Source organism: Homalodisca vitripennis, chromosome 8 (assembly GCF_021130785.1).
Source record: "Homalodisca vitripennis isolate AUS2020 chromosome 8, UT_GWSS_2.1, whole genome shotgun sequence".
Classification (NCBI taxonomy): domain Eukaryota; kingdom Metazoa; phylum Arthropoda; class Insecta; order Hemiptera; family Cicadellidae; genus Homalodisca; species Homalodisca vitripennis.
Window position 1 is genome coordinate 125,810,689 of NC_060214.1, and position 18,261 is coordinate 125,828,949.

General features: G+C 35.4%; 1 protein-coding gene across 1 annotated transcript in view; it reads left to right on the forward strand.

Annotated features, from left to right (window-relative positions):
• Window positions 1-18,261, forward strand: part of LOC124368162 (myelin transcription factor 1-like protein) — a 571,113-nt gene that overhangs the window by 493,560 nt on the left and 59,292 nt on the right. The window contains 1 exon segment of the mRNA XM_046825438.1: window positions 9,104-9,147. Within this exon segment, the coding sequence (XP_046681394.1) occupies window positions 9,104-9,147 (44 nt within the window).

The following is an 18,261-nucleotide window of genomic DNA, read 5'->3' on the forward strand; positions in this document are numbered from 1 at the left end:
ATTCGACTATCATTTTAGGGTTCTGCAGCAGCACGCTTACTCTATAAGATATAGACACAGCAATATCCACGCATTTCTTTGCTGCTCCAAAATTTCCTCTAAAACTTCTGTATAGCCTACCACTTTCAACCACATAATAAATATACTGTGTAATAATTAATACAAATGACCACCATAGTCAAACTTTTAACTGAATAGATAACGCATGGCTTTAAATTCCTTCAAGGTATATTAAATATAAGCGCTCCAGGAGAGTTGCGAATTCTTCACCAGTCGACATTATCGTGTCCTTCTTCCTACGAAGTTTATAAATCCGGCTTCCTATGATATATTAAAAATTTTTAATTTTGTATTGACACTTTTACAATCCCAAATCGTCTACAACCAAGTCTTCTACACATGACGTAGGTTGGAAGGGTTGATTCAATACGAATGTTTAGTTCAGCTCCTTTTCACCCTGCGCTGAAATCTAACGCTAACACCGACCTGAATCCTGGAATCTGGAGCAACGTCCGCCTGAAGAGATCCAAAAACGTCGGCGACGAAGAAGTTCAAAGGAACTCTTTGCATCGTTTCGACATCAGATACACCTGAAAAACGTGTAATCCAGATGAAGAGGTCCTTTCATTGTCTCATCAGGTGGACAATTAAGTACACTAAAAAGTTTTAGGCATGATTCCAAACCACCGTTGTTCAATCGACGACCGTTAATTTTTCAAAACTTAACGTAACCATGTTGGGAAAGATTGATTAAATACGAATGTTGATTTAAGCTCCATTTCATCTTACGCTTAGTGAAGCGTCTGAAATCTGACGCTGTCACAGACTCGACTCCCGGCATCTGAATTCAAAGTCCGTCTAAAGAAGTAAAATTGTCGGTGACGAAAAAAATGATGCAATGAGTTCATAAATAAGTGTAATCAAGATGAAGAGGTGTTCACATTGTGTCATCCATTGTACATCCGTTTGAGGTATACCCTTTGTATAGTTTTATATCGTTCAAGTAAAAACGTTTGAAACTCACCAATAAAGTTTTATTCCGAAACTTTTTAGTTTATATGTTATATTCCTAGTGATATAGCCTAAGTGTGAGAATGGACAATAATAGCCAATACACTATGGCGTGCTAAAAGTGCGCTTATTAATAAACGGTTATTCCTATTCCCTGGTTTTTCCGTAACAGAGGGATTTCCCGTGGCCCAATAACCCCGATCTGCATATCCGGCCAATTATTTATCCCCGAACAAACGGGGCAATGAGTGAACGTGATTTGTAACGGTCGTGTTACAAGGGGGAAGGGGGATAACGGCATCAGATAGGCTACCCCTTGTCAATAAATGTAAAGTATCGCGTAAAGAGCCCTCCTCCCCCCTCCCCCCCTCGGACTGACCAACCACCTGTGGAACGGCCGTAGACCACACTGCATGCAAGCTGTGGGATCGGGACACCTCTATGTGATTGTTGGCCCACATTTAGTCCCGGCCTCATTGAATATGGAGTTATATTGTCCGGAGCGTACACCAAATTAATTCCGAAACCGTCATAAATAAGTAGCTCCAGATTTTTATAAAACATTTTTAACTGTTAAATAGTCAACTTCTCATAAAAACAAATACGATATTTTTACATTTTATTTGTACAAAAAAAACCCTTTGCATAAACATTGATAGTAATACCATTAAACATATACCTATATGAGCAACTGATGAATAAGCAATTAAAACAATGAACTTAAAATGCTGTATTACTCCAGTATTTGTGTTTGCTATTCCTACGCCATACTGCACGTCCCGTAACAGGCTTCACTAAGGTTTCATGCAAACGTTTAAGTCTATAGTTCATTTCATTGGGTTACATTTGTTACTGTAGCACTTTTCAAATGTCATATTATTGTATGTATCATTTATTTATCTGCGATTGTCTCATTGCTATCATGGCAACATTGATACCAATGTAAAAATATTCGCTAAATCCCAGGCAAACTCAGGAGTAACATGCACCATCATCGAACTCAATATTGGCTATACAGATATGAAGCTTTTTGCAAAATTTCAAGTCTGTAAGTAAGTGCCTTCTCGAAATATCATGTGGGGAGGCAGACAGAAATGACATTTCCTAGCCTCGCGAGTAACAGGCTTCGCTAACCCTCAGCCAATAAAAAGCTACGTTGTGTTGACTTCAAACAAAAACATCAAATTGCATTAATCCATTCTTTTGTAACAATTGACGTATCCGAGCATGGCCTAATACATTAGGTCCAATGTTAAGCTTATCAATTCATAAATTATAGCAATATTAGTGTTAAAAAAACGTAAATATACTACTTGTTCTCGGTTTAATAGTCCTATTCAAATTCTTCACTGACCCCGTATTTAGTAACAGTTAAATAGTAATTATTTATTTGTTATTTTCGTTCATTTCGGCCCAAGTTTAGATACTTTATAGAAATTGTATTAACGTGTAATGTATTCGAAACAGAATTAGAAAGTCATTCTTAGGCATACCTTTTTATATTGGTAATGTGTACGCGTGCGGTATTTACTACAAATATGTATTTTTATAATCAGAAAAGTTTTTTAATCATTATTTATTTTTATCATAATTATAATACTCCATTTCAAAGTACCCCCAGTTATTTCTTAGATGAATTGGATATCAAAGAAGCCTGAGTTCTGAATGGAACAATCGTGTGGCCTCCCCCCTACTTTATACTAAACAACCAATTGCTAATCAAAAGATCCGAAGTGTAAAAATATTTACATAAATAAATCCTTTACGATCTTTTTTTAACAATGAGTAACTTAAATCTAAAACCTAAGTATAATGGCTACGATTTAAAAGAAAAAAATCATCCATGTTTTCCAGTAACATTGGAAAATATTTATAATTTTAAATGTATCAAAAACATTAAACATATATCCCAATGTTTTATTTTATTAATAACGTTTCATTTCCATTCCATTCTCAATAGACATTTGCAGCGTTTATTATATACTTCGAAGATTTCATTAATTCAAACTTAACATCTCGAAAACAATCCTCGAAATTCCCCCGATGATTCCACCGGCGATAAATCGGCTCAAAGACAGCTGAGTACCTGCCCGGCTTGTGAACGACCGGAAATGGCATTAGAGCGGGCCCGTTTATCGGAGCGGAAAATGCGAATTGCGCGCGAAGCTAAGATGAGGAAATAGAAAGAAAACAACGACTCTCCGGGGAGGCGTAGAGCTATCAGAAGAACATCAATCGTTGTCCGTGGGGTGCGATCCGAGTCGACCCGACGGGGTAGACCCGCGTCGCCCGCCTCTGATTGCCGATTATTCGGCGATTGACTCATCATCATGTACGGAATTCAGCACGAACTGAATCCGTTCAACCTCAACAAGTTGTTCATGGAGTTTTACATTCCAACAACTGCATCTTTTTTTCACCAAATGGTATTTTCACTGAGTGAGGGAGGTATATGCACATCGTCCATCATCTAGTGATATAAATATCCAGTACCACTACGTATCGAGATATGCAATTTGATCTCTTCCTCACGTGGATAAATAACTAACCTAACACTTATCCACAAACTAAGATAAAATAAACAAATCCTATCGTAGCGTTCATACAATGTACAAATCAATGAATGTCTAATGTCTAAAATATCAATTTAATAAAATAACAATTATTTTAAAGTGAGATAAATCAAACGATACAATGGACAATTATCGGAAGGCCCAAAAGCTCGTAACGAGGGCGTTGGACAGACGGACGGGTTCTTTGACTTTCTGTTCTTTCTTGGATAAAGAGAAACACACAGGCCGAGTTTCAAATTTTTTGTGATATTTACAAAGATTTACCCCGCATATGGCCAGACGGACGAACTAACCTTTGACCTTTGTCCACAATATAAAAGGATTTGCTTCCATGAACCGTGCGGAATCTATATACACTAATTCTCGGATAGTCGAACGATCATCGTTACGTTTTCGTTGTATTATCAAGGGTCATATCGGGCCCTTGATAATACAACTGGTACGGTTTGAAACGACCAGAGCAGCGCGTGATATTATGAAACTGCACGATATTTTAGATATTTTCAGCTCAGTTTAGTTTTAGTTCTTTAATCTAAGGTATGATGTAGTTTTGATGTGCCCTGATTAAGCAATACAACACTTTTTTAATTAAAACAACCAAGTCAATTCCAACAGTTGTAGTCACTCTTAATATGTTCAAATTTTGATCGTAATGCAAAATAAATGCGAGCTAAACCGATTTACAAAGACAGAGTATGCAAGATAGAGCGACAAAAGCAATAAGATCGGCTCAAACATAGAGTCCGCATGGCATTACATAAAACATTACGCTATGCTATGCATTCCGAGTTTAAAGCCTAGTAAACTAACAAGCATATTCAACGAAATTTATTCCATAGACAATTAAAAATGCCAAAATGATTCAGAAAATATACTGTTGTCACAATGAAGACAATAATCGACATTACAGTAACCTCTTTGTACAAACATCTGTTGTTTTCAGTTCGTATAACATCCCAGACACCCAATGATCACTCGGTTCACCGGGTCTTTCTCGCCACAATTATTAAATCAGATTCCAACAGTAAAATAAAAATACACCTCGAGGAGGAACAAAGGGTATTATTTGCGACAAAGAACCGGACCGGATCCATTCGGTGATTTGAGGTGGAAGACAGTCCAATGTGGTTTTTAAAATCCTCTTTGGCTAAGTACTAGAGGGCTTGCAAGTGTTGTCAACTTTTTAATCTCTTCTTGTTACAAAAGCCCTCCACTCTCGTGACGGGCCGCTTCTTTGTCCGGCGGATTACAAATTTTGGATCCGTTCCTTTTTGTTTTCCCCCGCACCACGTCACCTTGGTCACCCCCAAGTCTTTGCGCCCTTCAAATGAAGATAACAGCGTATTTTTGACCTCTCAGCGATCACATTGAAGTCCTTTACTTAACAATTTTAATTAATTAAAACCTTCGATTCGTAAAAGATTTTCTCTCTGCGTGTCCATGCGTGTTACTTAAGTTTTGCTTCACTGAAGCCACAGTATTCTTGGTTTGAAAGCAAGGACACTCAGGCCAAAACTTGAGCAGAACAACAATTAGAAAAAAATCTTCTTCTGTTGTCTCTATAAATTCATTTGTATCACATACAAAATAAAATAAATGAGTGGTAATAAATTATAGGCGTATTTATGTATATTTCTTTACTTGCTTTATATACAACATTACTTGAATTTTTTTAGTACTCATTGTTTAAGACAATGAATGTAGGTCTAGTGGCTCTTTTGTTGTGGTATTATAGTGTGTAAGCTATATATCATATTGCTTAGATAACTAACACGCATATGTTGTAGCAATCTGTCCTTTTTTATTTTTGATATTTTTTTATTTTCAAGACCTAAATTGTAGTTTTTTCATAAATGATATCATCCTACTAAAAATTATACTTTATATTTGGGTCGCATCCATCTTGAAAGTTTTGGGTGGTCCTCGTATTGTTCGAACGAACAAAACTGCATCATACGTAATAAATAATCTAAGCCTGTTTCGTTCATTCAAGATATGGTTGATATTGGAAATAAAATAGAAATTTAAAAACCTATCGGTAAAGTTTTTACCTTTCTAAAATAATTCAATAATAATTATCTTTAATCTTTGCCTTTGATCAAAGTAGGGATATAGTATACAGATTTTTGTTAAGCTTAGAGGTAGCAAAATCGATTTTTTGTTGGAAAAATGTTTTTTTTATTTACAACTTTTTAAAATACCTTCTCTGTGGGGGGGGGGGTGTAGGGAAAACATTTTTTATTTGATCACTCAGCAAGGCAGAACATACTTTTAAAGTAGGAAGTTATGACAATTTTTTTATTTATGTCCAAATAAATACTACTGAAGATAAAATTGTAGGATTTTTAACATTATTTATAGAAGCAATAGCTTTAATTGGTGATTTTTTTATTCATTTGCGACTAAAGGAAATTCATTTTTAATTAAATATTGTCAACATTTTACAACAATACATAATTTTTTAAGAAAAATAATTTCTTATGAATAAAAAAGTCAGTAATTCCGGTCATCTTACACATATTCTGTTCAGCAGTGTTTCTTTTGGTCTGAGTAAGAATAGCCCTTAGTTCTGCTTCAAATGTCTACCACTCCTCCTGGATCTTATTCCGCGCCAAAATCGATTGCACCCCCTTAAAACTTACAATCACTGTATTTGTCCTTGACCAAAGGAGGAATATGGTATACGGTTGTGGGGTCTACGCGTTATTAACTATGGCATTGTTGAATTTCTTACTCGAAAAATAATAAAATACAAAAAGTTCTAATTTTGAAATCACAAAGTTTATGCGCAGACCCATTACCGAGGGGGTGAGAATCCTTGAAGGAGACAAAGCCAGGATCCTGATTTTGAAGTAGATTACCCGGTGTAGGCGCCACGTACAAGTGGCTGAGCGGTTGACTTGCACGATTAAACTGTAACGAGTATTGCGGTGGGAGGGGAGGAGGTGTAGTATGAGGGGGGGGGGGTGAGACAGCCCTGTTTGACAATGGGCCGCAAAGCCATCTGATTACATGGCCCATGTACTTATACTACCGTGCATTAACAAGCGCGCCTATAAAAAGGCGACCCCAAAACAAAGCGTCTAATGGGTAATTGATAGCTGAAATCTGCGCCTTCAGTGGTCGACGCACATTAACTCTTGCAGCAGCATTTGCCCCACTTTCGATTTCTATTGCTTCTATTTATTCTTTTTTACCCGTACATTTACTCATATAGTAAATAATAAAAAAGTTCGGAGTACGCTACCCTACGTGTTGCGTAACAGACTACGCTCTGGTTTCCTCAATCAACTGATTCACTTTATATTGAATCGTGTATATTTAGATTTACATGGCCACCAGAACCATGTGTTTGTGTGTCAGTATGTGTAGTTTTAACAGTCCTTTATAGACTCATAAACTCTAGCTAATCAGACATTGTCGCGTAATATTATGTACTACCCAGGTGCTATTAAATATTATATTGTAATTAGTTCTAGCTAGTCAGACATTGTCGCGTAATATTATGTACTACCCAGGTGCTATTAAATATTATATTGTAATTAGTTCTAGCTAGTCAGACATTGTCGCGTAATATTATGTACTACCCAGGTGCTATTAAATATTATATTGTAATTAGTTCTAGCTAGTCAGACATTGTCGCGTAATATTATGTACTACCCAGGTGCTATTAAATATTATATTGTAATTAGTTCTAGCTAGTCAGACATTGTCGCGTAATATTATGTACTACCCAGGTGCTATTAAAACATTATATTGTAATTAGTTCTAGCTAGTCAGACATTGTCGCGTAATATTATGTACTACCCAGGTGCTATTAAATATTATATTGTAATTAGTTCTAGCTAGTCAGATATTGTCGCGTAATATTATGTACTACCCAGGTGCTATTAAACATTATATTGTAATTTGTTCTAGCTAGTCAGATATTATCACCTAATATTATGTACTACCCAGGTGCTATTAAATATTATATTGTAATTAGTTCTAGCTAGTCAGATATTGTCGCGTAATATTATGTACTACCCAGGTGCTATTAAATATTATATTGTAATTTGTTCTAGCTAGTCAGATATTATCACCTAATATTATGTACTACCCAGGTGCTATTAAATATTATATTGTAATTAGTTCTAGCTAGTCAGATATTGTCGCGTAATATTATGTACTACCCAGGTGCTATTAAATATTATATTGTAATTAGTTCTAGCTAGTCATATATTATCACCTAATATTATGTACTACCCAGGTGCTATTAAATATTATATTGTAATTAGTTCTAGCTAGTCATATATTATCACCTAATATTATGTACTACCCAGGTGCTATTAAATATTATATTGTAATTAGTTCTAGCTAGTCAGATATTGTCGCGTAATATTATGTACTACCCAGGTGCTATTAAACATTATATTGTAATTAGTTCTAGCTAGTCAGATATTGTCACCTAATATTATATACTACTCATTTGCTATTGTATAAAATTCTAATTAATTTTAGTTAGTCAGATATTGGCATTTCGTGCACCATTATTTAGTTCGTCTGGTTTTTGTATCAAACGTTGTAAATTTAAGCTATCCAGTTAAATTATGTAACCCACTGTACGATTCAGGACCATGGTTGAATTTAATATGAAATACTATTTTCACCAAACTGTTGTCTAAGGCTCATAAAATTAAAGTTCTATATTTTAGACAGTCATGTATTGTCATTAAGGCAAATAGGTCTATTTTAAGTCAAAGATAAGGGAGCCAAATTTATTATCTAACTTTTATATAATCAGTTTCATGTAAACCACTCGCTTTTAACGCTTAGTGGACAACATAAAACTTTTAACTAGTTCTCTTTTCTTTGTATGATATTAAAACATCAAACAGAAATGCTTACTAAGTTAAGCTCAAGTTTAATCCATAAATAAACTTATTTAGGGTTGACAATTAACAGTTTGACGTTCTCCGTTCTTTCCACGAAATCTTGCCGCAAAGTCAGAAAAGGTAAACCTATCGAAACTTGTGGCAATCGACATAAACCGAGTGTAGGAAAGAGGTTGTCAAGTGCCTGGGAAAGTTGATAAAACACAAGGACCCTCGAACGACCCGGGGGTGTATTAATTGTCGGTGTGTGCGCGTGTGTGCGAGGCGGAAATACGGCGGAAACAGCCGGATATGACGTCAGATATCCATCAGCGCGCCAATCGCGTGATCGTGTCAATGTCTATTGGTTCCGGTGTGCGATCGCTTGGAAAACCGAATCACTTAAATCCGCACTCCACTTCTTTCTTCTCGGAGACATAAAAATATGTTTTCTCTTTCAATAAAAGGTTCCTGACAATGTGGAAAATCTCCTTTGACAGTTTTGTGTCTCGTCCTCGTTCTTTTCTCTCGTTTATCTATGAGGAAAACGAGCACGTTGGTTGCGATTTGGAACTATTGCACAACAATTTGAGTTCTATAAAACTGTATAAACTACTCATTAATAAACTGTTAAAACTTATTAATTTCTTTTGTGATCTGTTGCAGGCTGATGAAAAGAGGAATCAAAATAATCGATTACACGAAGACCAGTAAGTAGTTTTTTTAACTCTTTTTCAATTTTATGAATGAAGTAGCAATAACATAGATTTATTAAGGTGCATTTCTATCCAAGGTAAGTAGGGATGAAATATATATTAGATAAGAAAAAGTCTAACTACAGTCTCGATTTATCGAAAGTTGGTTAACCGAGTTTCCGGATTAACGGAATCGAATTCAAGAATAATATGTTTAATATTTAATTAATATAAATAAATAACGATCGTAATAAAATGAAACATAACTCATAGATTAGTCTATTCACATTGCAATATAATAGATCTGCAGATACTTAGTACTTTTTCTCCATTAAAAAATGGTTTACTTTCATTTTAACCTAATTCCATTTAACCGAATTACCTCGGTCCCGTCAATTCGGTTAAACGAGACTTTAGTGTATGAAACCGTAATTATTAATATGATATGTACATTAAACCTTTGGATGTTTAGGAACATTTTTAGATGCCATCACTTAAGTAAAACGTTATGCGCAATATACATACACGCTAAGCACGGCTCTTAACCCAATAACATTGTATTTAAATTTTATATAAATAACATAAAATACCTCAAAACAAGCAGAACCAATGATGATTGTTTTATTCATAAACGGCAAGTGTTAAAATGCGAGATAAGCCAAAACCAAATAATGGCCTTTACTTACAGGTACACGAATTAAACATGATTTATTCAATGTAAGCATATGTAAGTGGCAACAATTTTAGAGTTGCAATTATTGGAGAGTATAATATTAATATTAAACATATGTGAAGTTCAAACGGCCTTGTAAAACGTATACCATTAAAGAGTTCTTAATAGGATAGTGGTAAGGGGAATTATTTTACACGCTTCTTATACACAATTTGAAGTTTATTTTTGACGATGGAAGGATTGTGAAGGAAACTGGATTTTCCGAACATTTGCCATCGTTCAGTGAAACAAAAAATCAGTAACACTACGTTTCGAGATCTACAATCTGATCTCTTCTTCAGGTAAATAACTATCCTTAAACATAATTACAAACTAGGTTAAAATAAAAAAAATCATATCAGTTCGTTGTGACACGCCTAAAGTCAGGAATCACAACCACTATGTTGTGTGTCAACTTCACTAACTCTAAAACATACACTTAATAAAAAACTATATGTTATAAATAAAAACAATACTGAATAGTGTGACGCTATATGTTACATAGAATGTAACACTACATTTTTTAGAGGATTCAGTGTTAGGTCTTACACCCTCGTTGATACGTTTCACATACGTATGTAGAGCTCTTAGTTATGTATAGAGACATGTACAGTGAGCTGTTGGTGTTCCAGTCAGGGATTTCTTAGATTTTTGGGTAGCAGTTCTTTGCCACGCTGTGTAATTACGCGTTTGTCACCTGAAGATGAAAGTAGATTTCAAGTCTTGAGATGTACTGTTCCAATTTTTCTAACATATAACGATGGCAAATGTCAGAAATCCTGTTATCCTTTTTAAATCGTCCATCGTCAATGAAAAACTTTAAACAATGAATTGAGGAACTGTAAAAGTTTTGCGAAAATACACAAAACGGCAAAGTTGACGACTTCCCGGACGAACAAAAGGTGCTTTTTCACTGAATGAGATTTAAGTGCAACAAAGTGTCTCTTCCAAGAGTTGAATAAAGAGATCGCGGTGTCGATTATGAAGTCTGCGTACTTCTTAGACCATCATCGCGGCCGTAAATGCAAAACAGTCACGGCGTTACGACCCAGTAATACCGTGTTGCGACAGCTCCTCGGTGTAAAAGTATCGCGGGCAAAAGGCGTAAAACCGGCCGTAAATTATGGAAATGCACCGCCTTTGAATCAATCGGGAATAACGACTGGGGCGCGCGTTTTATGTCACAGAACGCTGGTAATTATTTACGACTTAGAGTTTTGTTTACAAAGTAGTATTAGGGAAAGGTCAACGCTGCTCAGATCCTTCATTGTTGCCCTGGAAGAACAAAACTTATCGATCTATTCAAAGGTACAAAAGTACTTCGATTTGACCGATACCTTCTTAATGATTTCCTATACAGTACGTTAATGGCCAATGTTATATCAAGAATTGAAAGTGCACTAAAAAGGAAGGTAAAATCATCTTTATTGAATAAAAACTACAATAACCGTTAGAGGTGACTACAGATTATTCACACCGACGCATTAAAATTGTGATTGACAATAACGAAAATAGTTACTTGAAATCAACTATTTTTTTGCAGTACCCACATTATTTCTTGAAGTCCTCAAATGAATTTGAACAACTTTACGAAAACGTTCTCCCTTCTTTCAAATAAAAAGGCCAAGCTAAATGCGTTGCGCTTGATTTATGTATAGAGTTTATTTCTTGAATGTATTCTTTCTTCCTTATTGAGAGATTTAGTTTGACTGACGTCAATTTGAACACAAATCGGACGGGGGAGGTCTAATTATCATGTATTTTAGTTTTATCCGTAAATTGCTAAAACTTTCATTCTTCTTTTAAAGCAATTGTTGATTCAACGAATATTTTTTCATGGACCTTCGAGTTTATAGTTTTAAGCACCAGTGGCGTATCTATGGGAGGATATAAGGGGATAACCCCCTCCCCCAAGATTTAAATAAATAAAGTGTATGTGTATAACACGAATCAAACTTTTTGGGAAAAACAGCGGTTAAATGTTTACTTTGAATGAGGAACATCTAATTTATTTAAATTTAGATTTATGCAAATCTATTCCATACCTCCATCCGGTATACACTAAGATCTACATCAAATTCTTTTCCCTCTCTCCAAAACCAAGCCCTACTTTCCTGGAATAAAATTTGATGGGAATTTGATCAAAATTCAATTGATCTAATTGAAGTTAACAACTATTGTGTCTACCATGGTGAATGTAGTTGGGGCCTAAAACCATCCTTCCTCGACCTACATTATCTGCTGGTACCTAGATTGGACACTAAGGAACTGGACAGTTGTCTATGGTCGTCAAGGTCCCAATACTCTACAGGCAGTTGCAAGTTACTGATTAAATCGAAATACACACAAAATCAATCCTAGCTTAAGAATGCGTTCTCTAGAGCTTTCCAGTTACTCCCAAGGCGATAGTCTCCTTACCATTCCCTTCCAGGACCGGACTGGAACAGGGAACAAGGGAACAAGCTGCCACACGCTGCCATGACAGTTCCTGATTTATCCCGTGGTGGGGGGAGGGTAGAAGTTTGCGGAACATAATTGCAAAAACAACTTTTCTTGTATGTAAGGCAAATATCGAAGTGTTAATTTTCCGTTTAGCAGTTCCGTAGAAAAGAATCTTGTGCACCATCACAGCCTTACAATGCTATTTCTTTTAGTAAGCCTATAAGTTGATAAAAAAATAGTACGTTTTTTCTAGATCACAAACTGGCCACAAGGCTCCAGCGTAGCGTAGGGATAAGACTGCGGCTCTCTAACGGAAGGAGACGGGTTCTATTCCAGGCGAGACCTTACAGATTTACATCCTGAAACAGGTAATAAGGCCCAAGACAGAGCACACAAAAAGGAAGATCAGTTTAAAGATATAGAAAATAACTCAATAATCCAAAATTAAATCTTTAATTGTACATTGATTGTTTTGTAACACTAGGAATAAAATTACGTGTTTCCTAAATAAGTTATGTTAAAATATCAAATAAAATAAATATTTACGGCCTACTTGGTGCAAAACAAGTCCAAAAAATTACTTTACAATAAAAACAACGTTTACAGCTTTAAACTTAACTTTTTTAAGGAAGTTATCGGTTATCAGCCGCGTTAGATCCGGCGTATGTGGAAATGGGAGGACCCATTAACTAGTTTAATGGAAGTCATATTGTTCTGACTGGATTTCACTGCACTTCAGCCAAAAAAGATTTGTATTCGTTTGATTCTGGTTACATTATTGTTATTTAAATTTGGTTCACCCAAAATAAAATAACTCGTTATATTAAAAAATTAAACAAATGCAGAGTATGTCAGGGGATGCCATTATTTCAAGTAATAATCTAGTCAACTCTACAGAAGAATACAAAAATATCAAATTTGGGTTACATAAGGTTGTACTTAGCGTAAAACTCCAGAGCCACTCTTTACTAAATCAAAACGTGTTTCAGTGCTGTTAAATATTTTATCAGCTCTCCGATCCCATGATGTCCGACATCCTACCTGTTTCCAAACATTTCTTGACACTTTATTCCCCACACTTCCGGCTGTGTATTCAGCACTTTATGGACTTCCGGTAGGCGCGGCGCGCGGGGAGACCCCGGCCGGGGCGCGACGGCTGGGGTGCGGAATCGGCAAGGCAGGATTTATCGTTGTCAGATATGTTTGCTTGATTTAGGACTCGCAAAGAAACTTGCAATCTCTGTTTAATCGAAGGCCACTTCAGGTATGAAGGATTTATGGGCTCGATAACGCGGGATACTCGAGGGTCCTGGTCCTTCTGATCGCATCTACCCCGGAACGGAATCGCCCTTCCTTCCTGTTGTTGCGAGTCAAACTCACTTTGGAACAGCCGATAGCCAAATGCTCTGTTTCCTAAACTCATGGCTTATTCCGCCGTGCTGTTCTGTCCTTGTTATTTCCCTTTGGATAACGCTTTTGAAGGATTACTTCTTGAATTTACTGTTATTAAAGCAAACCTTACGATATATAAAATAAATGAAAAACAGAAAGATGTTACGATTTACTCTCGGAGCTGAACAGAAAAAAGATGTACTATGTTTTAGTATTGTTAGAAAAATATCCCCACTGTTTCATCGTATGGCTCATTAGGAATTACAAAGTCAAAGTAAATTATAAATAATTTCTACAGTGGAAAATATTTGCTTTAAAATAAATTGCAGCATCGTTCCTTAAAATAACAATGCGAGATTGTAAATTAAAACGTAAAATCAGTATTAAAAATATCTATACAAAGTGTACCTATTAAAATGGCAGATAAATCATCAGATAAAACTGTTGTGGACTTGCGTAGTTTTAGTGTATGAGCCGAGACCATTTTTACCGCATAAGCACATAACCTGGGTTTTCTTGGAATGCGAAAGATATTGTTTTAAATAGAAATAATTTTCTAAGAAAGGACATGATGGTTATTATTTTCCATAGATTGATACATTTAAAACCAACCGACTGATACACACATAATTGTATCACCGTTAGACAAATATATAAAGAGACTGAATGTCGTGAATTTAAGTGTGCATTCAGTCAGTTTTGCTATAATTTAACATTTATTTAAGCGTCCGACGATTGGTTTTAAGTGTACAAAGCTAAAAATAATATATCGTTTTAATTTGTTAACCCTTTCAATACCCTGTTATTTCGACCTCCCCCTAAACTAGCGCGACTGACGATCAATTTCTTTACTAAGCGAAAATTGTTTATTTATTTTTAAAAAATCAATATTCTGTACTTATAAAATGCAGATTGGCACTCGGATTCTGGTCTTTAAACAGTTATTAGTATTAAGAAATGTAAAATTTGAACTTTTAGTTTCTTCTACAAAATTGTGATTCTATTAAACCGTGTTTAATGAAAAAATAAAAAGGGTCTGTTTTCAATAAATACAACACAGTATTCTATATATTTCATTACATGCTAGTAGAACAACCTATTATTTTGACTACCCGATAATTTCTAGTTAACAAAACGGGCGGTGGAGACAAATCTCATATAAGGCGAAAAACAAGGTGTGTGTTTTGATGTTGGTCCACGCGAAGCCTGATGTTTTGGAGAAAGAGAAAATTTGTACATCGAGGCAGACTTCCCGGCCTCAGCTTTCTTAGCAAGTTTCCAACTCCCCAGAAAAAGTTAGTTAAAAGTTTGCTGGTCCAGGCGGCGATCAATACAGAGCCCGCGCCAATACTGCTGCTCCTACTCTTGCCTCTGCTGACGCTACTCCATACTACTCAGCCTACTCACCTACTTCCCTACTGTTGTTTTATTATTATAATCAACCAATAATTGCAATATTTGACACTTTATTTGACACAAAATAGGATATTTTGTCCTGACATTTTACCTCCACGGCTTTATACACCTGGATCGGAGTTTATTTCCTAATTCATTTTCTTGTTCACTATTGTTTGTAGAATCTACGATGAACTATAATATGGGGTAATATAATGCTAAATGTATTTCAAAATTCAATTCAAGTACTTTGCCAAAATTCTCAGAATAACGGCTTCAAGCTTTTAAATTTATTGGTATGGTAACTCCAGCAAACCTTTCATTTTGGTAATAGTAAATTAAACAAATATTATATTAAATGTTAATATTGGGTTTATAAGCAACCAGAAACAACTGAATAAGTATCTGTAAAAATACTGACGGATCGTTTCGCGGTCTGTACCATCTGTTTTTGCCATTAGACAAAGATTTGGTTCTTGGAAATTTAATGAATACCCTTATAATATGAATATTCTTATTTATGGTTTGAGAAATCAATTTACGTTATATTTGAGTCCTTTTGTTACCAACCTTTTTGTTACCAAACTAATCCTATATTTTAATTCTGCAAATCGAATGTCACAATTAACTAAAGTTTTAGGATAAGCGATATTTCGAGCTTAGGCCATTCACACTGGCACAAAATTATAACACGTTGCAGACTTTTTATAAGCTTTTCTTAATTGGAAACGATATATGTATTTTTTTACTACTATTTTCAAAATTTGTTCCTTTTTAAAGTGTCCCTGTGAACTATCTTTCTATAAATATGACAAATTCATCTAAGGATTTTCTAGTAAGAATCGCCCTGATCAGTGAATTGTCAGTGTTAAATTAATTATATTTGTTGACGATTCCTATTTCAATTATGCACTGATCAATGGAATAAAAAATGTTGACTTTGAATTTGCTTATTCTAAAACCTAATCAATTAATCGACCCTCCTAGTAGAATAAAGGTCATAGTCTCTTTTTACACATTCCACATTTTTCGTCAAGGATATGAACCCACATTTCGCAGCATAACTGATAGACTACTAAGTTCCTTCCAAATCCAAGGCCTTTCTAGACCTTTCATGGGGACTCATCAGACGAACATAAGAAGGATCCAATGGATGGGGAAAACGACAATGAATAGTGTAAAACAGGTGTCGGAAACAGAGGGCGAGTCAGTAGCAGGTAAATGTTTTTGTAGCCCATCTTATAGCAGTTTACTGTGAAGTTTTGAAAATACGGAAACCCATCAAAGTCATTTAAATCAAATCCAAAGGAAAGGCAATCGGATTTATAGCGTTTCAATCACAATTTTACCAACCAATCCCACGTTGTTCTTGTGACGTGTAATAAACCCAGTTCCTTGGTGGAGCAACACTCCCGGTGCTTCAGGGAGGCGAGGCGTTATGACTGAGCCTCTCCTGGACGTCCAACTTTTAATTTCAAAACTCTCAAACAACCCCCCCCCCTCCCACGAGTCCCGCCCCCGACTCGCCCAAACCCTTGTCTCTCCAGGTATCTCAACAATGTCTAGATCAATACCACTTTTCTGTTTCACTTCCCAAGTTTTTATGCTTGTTTTGAAAGAATTCTTTTGAGCCGAACCGTCTACACGTTTGAGCATTCTAGTGGTGGGCCTGCCTTGGGTTTGTCGCGGTCGACCTTCTAAATGGCAGAAATGGGAATCTCGGGGGTCCCCAATGTCAAATTTGAATTTTTTAATTCACTTTTCAAGACGTAACAATTACGGAATACTAGAATTTTAGGAGAATGTTTTCAAATTCTTAACTTGTGTTATAATATTAACATTTATTTCACTCTGTTCTAACCACAGTCTTATTACTTATTTAGATTCCATTTTCATGGAACATCCCCAAACTTCTACATTCTCCACCATGAATTACCGTGTTAGCTACAACTATCTCAACTGTCCTAGACAGTAATACCTCGATGAAAAGGAAAACCTGCTCAAGGTCCAACGAGAAGTTATCAAGACACTATTAGAATGGAGGCTCTAATGTAAGATAAACTTTTCTACACCACTAAAATAGACATCACCCCATTGTTTATGGTTTGTTATAGACGATGGGTGATTTGGTAATAAAAATGGAAAGGCGTTCGTGGCACTTACCACAGAAGTGACTACTTCTTACAACGGGCTGTGAATATATATATTTGGAAAGTACATTGAATATATATATCCCTAATTATGAAATCGTTATTTTTTATATTTTATAATAATATGAACACTAAATTCTTTTACATAAAAAAGCTTTATATTTTCTATTTTATACTTGTCAATATATTCTGAAAATGAAATGATTGATTTATGATAACTGAAATAAGAAATAAAAATTATGGGATAAAATTTTGCTAAATATTTTGTAAACACAGCATCTATTGTTGTTCCACTCTTGTTGAACTTTTGTTTTTGTGGTTTGACATTGTTAAATTTCATTTATCTTTTAAAAAGTCAATTAATGGTTTTGACGTTTCTTCAGCAAAATTTTGTGTTGAAATCTGTTTTTTCGTAATTTTTCTTTTAAGTAAACGTAAGACCCAATGTAATTGAGTAGAGGTTAGAATTATAATCAATAGAAAGACTAATTTTCTTCCAGGACTAAATTCTTTCCCCGTGCAAAACGTACATTCATAGCTTGCCAAAAGAAGTAGTCACTTCAACAAGGAGCGACAGTAACCTCTCACTAGCACGCCTGGATATACACTGTGACAACTGAACGGAGAAACGCACTGACATCAAAATGGCCGAAATAGTCCCGCCCCTAGAGGCTACAGATCAAATATCGGTGATGAGAAACGAAATTATTTCTTAATAAGTTTTGTAACATTTAACAATTGCAAACATCCAGATCTCATTATCAACAGAAAGTAATTACAATGAGCAACTAACTATCAGTAAACTAAAAGTCTAGAAAATTACAAATATTCTGTGTACAAGTTTAACATTTGGTGTTAACGATAAGGCGAGGATTGCAATATTGAACTCAGGATAAATGTAGGAAGTAGTAGAATAGAGAAAATTATGATGATGTTCTTAAAATGTAACGTGGTTAATGGCAGACAAGATGACCTCTCGGCGGCACACCGCCCCTGTAAGAAGTTGAAGAATGTTCGGTAGCGAGTGGGTTTATGGTT